The following is a 10,202-nucleotide window of genomic DNA, read 5'->3' on the forward strand; positions in this document are numbered from 1 at the left end:
CCCCCCCCCCCCCCCCCCCCCCCCCTCTCTATCTGCTAAACTCCTTTAAACAAAATAAACACTCGACGCCGCCAGGCAGCTCTCTTATGGAAAGAACTCCACTTTCCTAACAGCAAGGCGTGTGTAACTGGGAAAAAATACTGTGTTCCAACAACAGGAAATTCGTAATGTTTCCTCTGCTGGTGCGAGGATGTTCGAGTTTTCAAGTCCACGCAGATATTTACACGCGTGGATAACTTGCCATTGAGCCCCAGTGGGCTTTAATGCATGTGCAGGGTCTTTTCCTAATAGGGGGAAGTCACTGAGGGAGAACACTGCTGGAAACCAATGCCGTGCGCAATAGAGCTTCCGTGCGCGTCTGGCGCGCACAACCGCACATAACACCAGTTTGACAGCTCATATTTCAGCGCAGTTTCCCAAAGTTGACTTCAGTTTACGGTGATTGTCAGGCATCTCCACTGAGCAGAAGTTAAGTGCAAACTCTGCAACAGGTATTCTGGTAAAGTTGATGGTTTCAGTTGCCACGAGAATAGAGTGAAAGCTCTCAGCAGCTGCACGTTTACCCAAATACAAGTTACCAACCCTCCAGGTTTGACTCACCTTGACCACATCGTCGTTTATGCGCTTCGGGTCACGGTTGACCAGGTCGATCTCTTTGGTGTGGACGTCGTCCATCGTCTTCTCGTTCAGACTGTCGTTGTCCATGTCTTTGTTGTTAGGTTTGTAAATGTTCCCTTGTTTTCGGATGAACGGTGAATGCAGAAACTCCTGTGAAGGATCCAGAGGAGACAGAAAAAGAGGAAGAGAGTGAAGAGGAGGAGGGATAGCGTGCAGCGCGCTCAGAGTGGGAGAGAGACTGGTGCTGCGCGTTACCAGCCTGCCCCACAAACAGGGATGGGTTTAAATGAATTGGAATTGAAGCACCACACCCCTCGAACCAGCCGCAAGGGGTGCTCACCACCCGGAGAGAAAACTAATATCCCGCATGACATACAAGTTGATTCAACATGTACCTGGAAGGCATGGCGACGTTTTTTAAGAAATGCGTAAAGGCGAAAATTCCAAATACAAATACTTATTTTTGGGAAAAACTCTTTCTAAATACATTTTGCAATATTTTTTGAACAAATAGAGGTTATCAACCATATTGTTATCAATACATGGACAGTTTTAAGTACTGTAAAACATGTTAGGTTTCCGTGTCCATTGGTTTATAACGATGTGCGTAAAACGCCCCCATTGTCCCAATATAACTACTCTGTCCTCTGTAGATATTTTAAGCGCCTTCTCATTTTTGCCCTATGGCTTCATTATTTAGTGTTAAAGCATGTTCATGATCTTTGTCTGAAATCTTACGTACGGAAATGGTTGTGGGTTTCCTCCTTGGCACTTTTACGCACGAGCATGTAAACTTCCATGGCTGGTGCGTAAAAGTTATTCTCGGTTGTTCTGTTAGTATATGTTTTTAGCAGGTTAAATCTCACACCCACGTGCTAATGCATGCTCAGTGGTCCTTCGCATTCCCCCAGGGTGTGTTGGAGAAGCGTTCCCGAGTAGGTGCCAGAAAGTAAGATAATGATAGCGCTCTGGAGTTTGAAAAAACAAACAAACATCCAAATGCCCTTCATGAATGCAAATTATAAGCGAGAATAATCAGCTACGCAATGGAGATCGAAAAGAAAAATCGGTGTCAAACAGTGCCGGCTTTGCATGAGAGGCATTGGCTACTGTACCTCTTCTGTTTCGCCGTCCTTCAGTCCTCCTGTCATGCTGTCCTCAAGTTTGAACGGATCAGCGCGGTGAACAGACGAGAAGACACTATAGGAAGCTGAGTAGGAGGCGTGGAGGCGAAATGAGAGAACCGGGGCTCTTCTCAGGGACCTGTATGGCCATCTAACTCCTGCCCTTTTCGCTGAACGTGACTAGAATTTTAATGTCAGAGATGCGAGGGGAAACCTCCGTTTTTTTTTTCTTCCTTCGGTTCCCGCACAGCGCTTCCTCGCAGTCACCTGTGAGCAGAGACGGGAGAGCCACCCTGAAACCTGCCAGACTTGGGGGGAATGACGCGATCTCAAACTGTAGGAGTGTTGTAACTGTAAACTTCCGTGGAATTACTTTATTTGAGGATCGAGGCAGAGCATAATAACCTTTTTGTTCAGTGAAATGTGGGCGTTAATTGGGAATGGCAAGGTGTGGATATTTGCCATACCTTAGTCTGAGGGAGACCCATTGAAGTGCTAGAAGAGAGCAAGAAAAATATAATCAAAAGAGAAATGAATAAATAAGAAAGTTAAAGGAGCATTCCATAGTTTATTTACCTATTTCAGCGAATATAAAACCCAGTCTGTCATCTACCCTCAGACAATAGTTTATACTCATATTTAAAGCACAAATATGGTGCATTGACACTCTCAGCTGTTGTCCTCAGCGTTAACGCCACTGCTGTGACACCACGCTGGTCACTCTGGTTTGTTTACATTCTTGTATCAACTCACCTTGGAGTGACACCTGCTGGCGCACTCAGCTGTTTTCTGGATGGATGTGATAGGAGCCAGTTTTGGGGGTTTTCCTGTAGAAGCTGAACGATTTCAGTAAGATATGGCCAATAAATACTTTACTAATACAGTAGATCAGTAACTACGGTAATGTAATAACTGTTCATGGGAAACATCAATAAATTATTCTTTGTTTCAAAAGGTATATTTACTAATTGTAAATTAATAATGATGAATAAAAACACTCTAAATCACAAAAACAACCACAAAGGCAACAACAGGTGACCACTCAAGATGTTTTTCTAAATTATGGATAAATTAAATTTAACTCATTTTGAATGGTGCAAAGTGGTACCAAGATTTCTAAGAATTATCTTTGAGTCTGTGTGACCACTCTTTGTAAACACGCTTCACCTTTCTTATTGCTGTGACACTCTGTGTTTTGAATGGTCAGCATTCTGCTCTTTTAACCCTTCTTGTTTCAAAGAGGTTGAACTGAACCTGCACGCTGAGGAAGACATCAGCCAACACATTTGTGTGTATTAGTTCTTCTCCTTTCTACAAGTCGATACACTGAAACTCAGAACTCTAAAAGGCTTGAGGACTCTAATTCTTTGAATTTGTCTTTCTCTCATTCTGCTGGTTTTAATGCAGCAGTTAAATGATAAAGGGTGCAGTGACTCTTAGTTTAACAAATGTTTTATTGTTGTGAAGCGATTTGTGACATCTGCTCTGGAAAGGTGCTTTACACATTAACATAGCTTTACTTCAGCAGGTGTGGCTCTGATCAAATCAACCAAATGAAAACCTGTTTCTAACAAAGATGTTATGTTGATGTGGACTCACAGAAGGCGCTACATCAGCATTTTAGAATATTCTCTGTTTGAGAAACACCATATGAACAGCTGAAGTCAGGCTACAGGGTATAGAAAGTTCTGTCAAGGTGGGACTTCCCCCAAACATCTACTTTATGAGAGTGAATCGTGGTTCAGCATCAGCAGAACAGGATCTGTGTTAACTTCACGCTGGGGCAGCTTAGGTTTATGATAGGACTATCAAACACATGTAAATGAGTGTTTCAGGCCAGTGACAGAACAGGTTGAACAGCTGATTCCATCAGTCTGGAGGATGGCGCTGGGAAAGCCCTGGGATCAAACTGAATGCTCAACGCCAGGACGAACTTTCTGACCTTAACAAAAGCGATGCCTGCTCTTTTAAAAGGAACTGGTAGCCCAAAAGTGAAATAAACTCACTTTTAAAAGGAATACTTCAACCTCAAAATGTTAATTTGCATCTCAATTACTCACCTTGAATTAGTGAAGATAACTTTGTTTTTCTCTCATGCCTACACGTCGAACGAACAATCAAAAGACGGAGAAAAGTCTTGATAAATTGAAGTAAATGTGGGATTAACAACAGTAAAAGTAAGCGATTTGTTCATATTTAACAGAGCGGGATGGACCCGGTTTATGCGGATGTGTTTTACATATACAAATAAATATATAAAGCATCGGACTGGATAAGGAGACTTGGATTATACTGCAAGAGTTATGTGGGAGTTTGTAGTTCTGCAGTTATTAATCGCTGCCACAATTTAACATCATCAAGACTTTTCTCAAAACACAAAGTGCTCTTCAAGAAGTCAAGGTGAACACAGGGTGGTAACTGATATACAAACGGTCTTTTTTACAGGATAACGATGAGCCCATGAAGGCTTTAGACTGGATTCATCACAGCTTTATGATGATGGTTAATAAAGATAAATGTAGTTAATTCATTGACACAGCAGAAACAAAGGAGGAACTGATACAAGGCATTTGCTCACATTAAGAAGGCAGCATGTGATTTCTTGTCAGATGATTATATTGACCAGCACACAGGATATGACGAAGCTATCACATGTGCTATGTTTAGCTCAGTGGACACGAGACTGATAGGAACCCCCGAATATCAGAGAGGGAGTGTAGTAACATAGCAACAAAGGCGACAGTGAGTCAAGTATAACAATCATTTTGGAGTAGTAATAATATGAGAGAAGAAAAAAGATTCAATGTACCCGTGCAGGTTTTAGCATGTAGTGTCTCGCCTTAAAAAAAGACAGAAAAGGACAAAGAGGGTGTGAGCTGGAGAAGCTCAAGTCAGAGAACAAAAGACTTTCAGGAACAGAACACCAGATAATACGAGGTATTCAGTGGTGAAGGACATTGCAGCAGGTTTAATAGCTGTAGTAAAAGTTAATAGTAGTATCGGGACATCACAAACTTACAGAGATACACAAAGCTGTACTACATGGTGGGTGAATACTCTAACAGGTAGTGATGCTTGTGCAGGCCTGCAGGTCTGACAGAGAAGCTTCGGGTCACGTTCCCTCGACCCACAGATCATCTTTGTGCAGGAAAAGTGTCTCGTGCAATCTAAGCGAAGTGATTTACGAGGCCTCTCTGGCACTCAGCTGCAAATCCATCTCCTGTGACAGACGCAGAGAAACGAACCTCGAGGCAAAAAAAAATCTTTATTTCAGTCATGAAGAACACATTTGAGGCAAAAGCTCCAAAACGAGTATATCCACAAAGCACGGCTCAATAAAAGCATTTTACAGACAGATACATGTCACAGTATGATTTATTTGCCTTATTAATGGATAAGCCGGGGTTGATTAGTACTACGTGGTATTGCCGAGGGGAGAAAAAGCTTCGTCCACACGACACCTGCGTCTTCCACTATTGCACAACCCTACAGTGAATCTCCGGTAAACACAAGCACGTTGGCTGGCAGCTTGTCAGCGGTCCAACTTCTGTGAAAGGATTTTAAAAGCTCCGACAGAACTGCTGCCATTCATTTTGTCAGCTGGAAAAACAAAACGCCACGTCCAGATCACGTGTTGCTGTCGGAGGTAGGAGCTGCCGCGTGTTGGCTCGCGGTGCAATGTTGAGTCACGTGTAGGTGTGTGTTACTTACAGCTATAATCCCACTTGATTTAATCCCCATTTACCTGGAAAATATGGATGATAACCAACTAGATATTATGACAGGATTTATGCCCACAGAAGCAGCGGGCGGCCATTTTCAGAAAAACAAGCTCTGATAAACCGCAACTAGCAACTAGCAACTAGCAACTAGCTTCTAGCGAAAGTGGCACAGCCAGATGTTTCTCGGGAGCAAAAAGGATGTTGTGTGTGTTTGGTTATCAGAGGTGGGTTTGCATTCATAAGTACGTTCCCAACACTCGGCTCCATAACTGTCACACTTCCTCTCTTTATATCGCCTTCTAAATATCAGATTGTACCGCAAGTGCGAACCGTGCAGGCTTTGTACCTTAAGATCAACTTTTATCAACTACACCGCAAAAAAATATAAATCACGCTGCTGTCTGATCCCCTCTGGCTGTAGAAATATTAAACCAGGCCTGCTAACTAGCAGCGCTGTAGCAAACTCCTTTATCATGCTGTCCTTCACTCAAGTGAAGTTCTTAGATGGCGGCAGATGTAAATAATGATTTAGGAAGCAAAGTATCCAACATGTTAAAACAACTCTATTGCGTATAGTTTATCGTACGTCCGCGTAAAAGCAAATGGCCAATATCATAACCAATGCACTGTGAAATCAACACAGCAGATTAAAGTAAAATAAGCCTGGACATTTGCAACAAGCTGCATCTTAGCATTTAATATTCATACAAACTCCTCTCAGACTCTGATTCAGTTCAACACATTCAACCTCGAGCTGAATTACTTGCAATATATACAATTTATGATAAAAGCAGAAATATTACATGTCTCAGCAAGTCAGCAGTTTGCTGATCCCACGGCTCTCTCGGCCACAAACTAATGGAATGACAAGAATTATTTTTGTCCTTTTGGTCACAACAACTCCATTTTGGGAGGTGCTCATGAGCTTTTCATAAAGTCACAAAAGGTTTCAGGAACATCTACTTTCCTGATGTGATGTGACTATAAACCCTGTTGATTTGCAGATTAAACGACATGAAGGCCTGTTGTCTTGAACCAGTGCAAGTGTGTTATTTAGGATTTCTAGGTCAGGTGTAGCTGTTGTTTTAACAGCATTTAATCGCTATGTTTCAATGTGTATCAAGTCCTCACTAAACATTCAAATATATTCAAACAGATGTCGCTTTTTAAAATTTAACGCAGCTTTGAAGACTTTTACCCGCAAGTGATCAAAATCACACTTAATGCTTACTAAGCCTGATTCTTTTATTTATCGTTGTAATAAATTCAACCCAGTCGTCAGGAATAAATGTTTCTGTAAACAACGGGATACGTTTCTGAACCCAAACATTGTACGTTACATATCAGCAGAAATGCACAATGACACGTGTTTAACATAGTGAAACGGTTGGCTAGGTTTAGGCAACAAAATGACTTGGTTAAGGTTAGAAAAAACATTTGTTATTGTTAAAATAATGACATTACAACCGTAACAACCGCCATTAGCATAATGTTGCGTAACAACCATAGTTTACTTTTGGTTTGACACGGACACAGTGGTCTCCTGGGTGAAAGTCTTGTGTTTGTTTGACCCATCCATCCACCCTTATTGGACTGTAACTTTCACACCATGTAACTTTAAATACTGGTAGCTGCTGTATGATGTCACCTGCTCTGACCGAATGCATAAACGCCCACATTCAACGTTTGCAGAAACATTTTTTTCCTGGCGCTGGGCTGATGAATTTATAGTTGTAAGTACTTTGTGCGGCACTCTTCAGGGTTTCACCTTTGACTTTATAAAGAGCTCATGTATTCCACCACAAGCATCAGTCACGCCTTTTGTCCGACACTTCTTTCTCCGCAGGGGGACAGAGAGGCGTCCGCATCAGTACTCGGTGGTCTCCACTTGAACGGATGACAGGCTCTTTCCCATACTGTGGAAGAGCGGCGTGACGATCATGTCTGTCAGACTCCTCCACACCACCTGGACTGACGGTAAGAGCATCACCAAGCTCTGGATCACCGGCATCACCAACCTGCAGGAAGAGGTCAAAAGGTCCCTTCAGAACAGACGCTGAGAAGTTATGCTTTTTAGTTTTTTATTTTACTTTTTCTTTAAATCCTCACTCATAATGACATCTTTTGGAGATGGACGTCGGTGATTTGCAGGTTTTAAATAAGTACAATCAATATTGACTTTTTAATGTAACAACTTTAACATAAAACAATGTTTCACAACAACACAAACAGTGTTGTCTCCTTTGTGAAAGTCTCTTATCTTTTGACCGGCCCAACACCCTTCACACCCGCCCTAAGTGGACTTTCTTGCTTTTTATACAACGTAACTTTAAAATAACGCTCGCTGGCTATTCTACATCACTGGCCAAACTTTTTGGGGTTAAGAAAGTTCCACATTGAACGTGTCCGTGGTTTTCAGTAACATACAATGACGAACGTTTTTTTCCTTGAGACTGGGCTGAATTCTTACCCTGGGATATCGATCAACAACCTCTCCATCTAACACTTGCCTCTTGATCTCAAGTGGCTGTCGCTGTGACTTAACTCTCATCAAGTTTCACAGATTTACTGATTCATGTAGAAATTGTTGCCCTGCTGCTCCAGCTTTTAGCTCAAGGATGCTGCTGATGGATGAAGCTATGTCAACCTTCTGTCCTACTGTCAAATATTAAAAAGTATGTGAGAATCTATGGCTCTGAAATGAATTATGTTTTGGATGCATTGATCTTTACATAAATGTTGGTTAGAGAACGGTATCATATGGTTACATTCCTGCAGCTTGTGACGTTCTCTCCGATAAATTACATGAAATAAAAAAGGTGCGTTGTGAAAGCTGTGTCCTCCTTTGAAGCTGCACCCCTCTGTGTGTATTGACCGGCTCAGCGTCATCGCTCAGTCCTCTACTGACGAATACCTGCGGCGGCTTGAAGGAATCGTCCTGAGCTTGAGGTCAAAAGGTCAGTTCTCTATCTGCATCTGAAGAATGTCCCACTCCGGTCTGTAAACAGGTCTATGTTGTTGCTAGAATGCCAGCTATCCAGCAAAGGGCACAGGGCGTTTTTTCCCCCCCTCAACTACCAGTGGAGCTCAACATTCCTCCCAACTTTCCATTCAGCGCTGACTTCTGGGCATAAGGTGTTGTTTCATCAAGTGCTAATGAACAGACTCTTTGGGTTGTGGTTGGGAACTGCACGTCTGGCATCAAGTTAAACCTGGAGGCACCTGGTTTAACTTGATGCAGGTGCATATACAGTAGACGACATATGCATGACATCACTGTCCAAATGAAAGTATGAAAACAAAGCGCTGACGAGACTTTGACGTCATACTACGCCTGACTGTAAAAATAACTTCTCTCAATGTTTGCCTGAAAGAGCCACAGCAATGCTGGCAAGGGTAACAAATGTTCCACACACATTTAAAAAGTGTTTTCATTGCTCAAAACAGTGTTTAAGTGACATTATCATACTGAAATAGAATGTTGAATCACTATAATACTTCAATAATCTTTATATTGGAAATTGATGATGTTTGTAGAACGTCTTTTATATATATTTTTATATATTTTGTACAATATTATATGTTTAATCTACTGACTATAGTTTTATTTTCACTCATAAAAGAGCATTTCATGTCATGGCATCCCTCTGTTATGATATCTATGTGCATAATTATTTCTTGTAATGGCCAACATTTGGCACAGTGCCACATGCGCCAGGCTAAACTCAGCACAGAAACAGAGACCTGCAGGTCGAGGGGGGGGACTTCTCCCTACCAGATGTGGATGCAGCTGAGCACCGCGAAGACCAGTCCGAGGATGAAAGCCATGGGCACGGCCAGCAGCGTGGTCAGCACGCGGTAAAAGAAGAATTTGACCACCTCAAACGCGAAGTGGCTCGCTATCCACACGTTGTCGAAGCTGTGCGTGGAGACGGGCTCCGCGATGACGTCCCCGAAGCCGACCTGTTGGTAGTACAGTGAGCTTTAACAAAATAAAACTGGCTTTGGAGATGATGGATTGACGCGCAGGCAGCGACTTCCAGGTATTCAGGCTGCAGATTAACACAGTGTGACGTGAAAACAATGAACTCACATTATTGAGTACATAATTCAACTTAACAACCGCTATCTTGTGTAGTTTCACTTTCAAACACCGTGTTCAGACTTTACCTTCAAGTGCGCATTGATATCGTGCGGATCTCGGTCCGGCTCCGCCACGTACGTGCGTTTCCCCTTCTTCGACAGCATCGGCTCTATCGACCTGTTGAACTCGTCTTCGTCCATGATTATGCTGATGTCCGATTTTTCCTTCTCCAGACCCATGTTGTTTGTGCGCGCTCAGACGGGACAGGCAGTGCAGGCAGAGCAGCAGTCGGTTACGGTGCGCCGGACTGGAGCGCTGCACCCCGCCCCTGTATGGAAAGCAGAGCCGAGAGGAGACGCAACAAAGCTCCAAGTCACATCCTCGGGCCCGTTTCAAAAGGCCCTGTGATGACTGGCTCTACTGTCATGATGAGCCATGGACACCCAGGAGCCATCAGGGTTCAGTACACCAAACCTCCTCATGCGATTAAGCATGATTAGTACACAACCTGCAGGCTGTTCTTCTTTTTCACAAATCATCTTTTTTATTTTTTTTAAAAAGTGGTTTTCCGTGGAGACATTTCTTTTCCATCATACATAGTGATGTTTTAAAAAATTTGCACTTTTGAATGAAGATGCATCAGTTTTAACCCCC

At 42.7% G+C, this 10,202-nt stretch overlaps 2 protein-coding genes across 2 annotated transcripts in view; both read right to left on the minus strand.

Moving 5' to 3' along the window:
• cav1 (caveolin 1) overlaps positions 1-2,030 on the minus strand; it is an 11,223-nt gene extending 9,193 nt beyond the window's left edge. Inside the window, exons 1-2 of the mRNA XM_031869508.1 lie at positions 1,734-2,030; positions 601-768 (exon numbers count right to left, since the gene is read on the minus strand). Of these exons, the coding sequence (XP_031725368.1) occupies positions 601-768; positions 1,734-1,769 (204 nt within the window). The 5' untranslated portion in view covers positions 1,770-2,030. The remainder of the gene's footprint in view (positions 1-600; positions 769-1,733) is intronic.
• Positions 2,031-4,969: 2,939 nt separating this feature from the next.
• On the minus strand, positions 4,970-9,989 carry cav2 (caveolin 2). The gene is made up of 3 exons (XM_031856550.1): positions 9,635-9,989; positions 9,240-9,427; positions 4,970-7,482 (listed from the first exon to the last, which is right to left on the minus strand). Exons 1-3 carry the CDS (start codon positions 9,785-9,787, stop codon positions 7,332-7,334), a joined length of 492 nt encoding a protein of 163 aa, XP_031712410.1. The 5' UTR covers positions 9,788-9,989; the 3' UTR covers positions 4,970-7,331.
• Positions 9,990-10,202: the final 213 nt, after the last annotated feature.

This window comes from Anarrhichthys ocellatus, unplaced genomic scaffold (assembly GCF_004355925.1).
Source record: "Anarrhichthys ocellatus isolate YVR2014 unplaced genomic scaffold, GSC_Weel_1.0 scaffold2, whole genome shotgun sequence".
Classification (NCBI taxonomy): domain Eukaryota; kingdom Metazoa; phylum Chordata; class Actinopteri; order Perciformes; family Anarhichadidae; genus Anarrhichthys; species Anarrhichthys ocellatus.

What these genes read in the sequence shown, in the direction of transcription:
- cav2 (XM_031856550.1), bottom strand. Translation starts at nt 9,787, where the DNA reads ATGGGTCTGGAGAAGGAAAAATCGGACATCAGCATAATCATGGACGAA. An exon ending in ATATCAATGCGCACTTGAAG is followed by an intron (nt 9,428 to 9,634) that starts GTAAAGTCTGAA and finishes TACTACCAACAG; the next exon opens with GTCGGCTTCGGGGACGTCAT. An exon ending in CTCAGCTGCATCCACATCTG is followed by an intron (nt 7,483 to 9,239) that starts GTAGGGAGAAGT and finishes CTCTTCCTGCAG; the next exon opens with GTTGGTGATGCCGGTGATCC.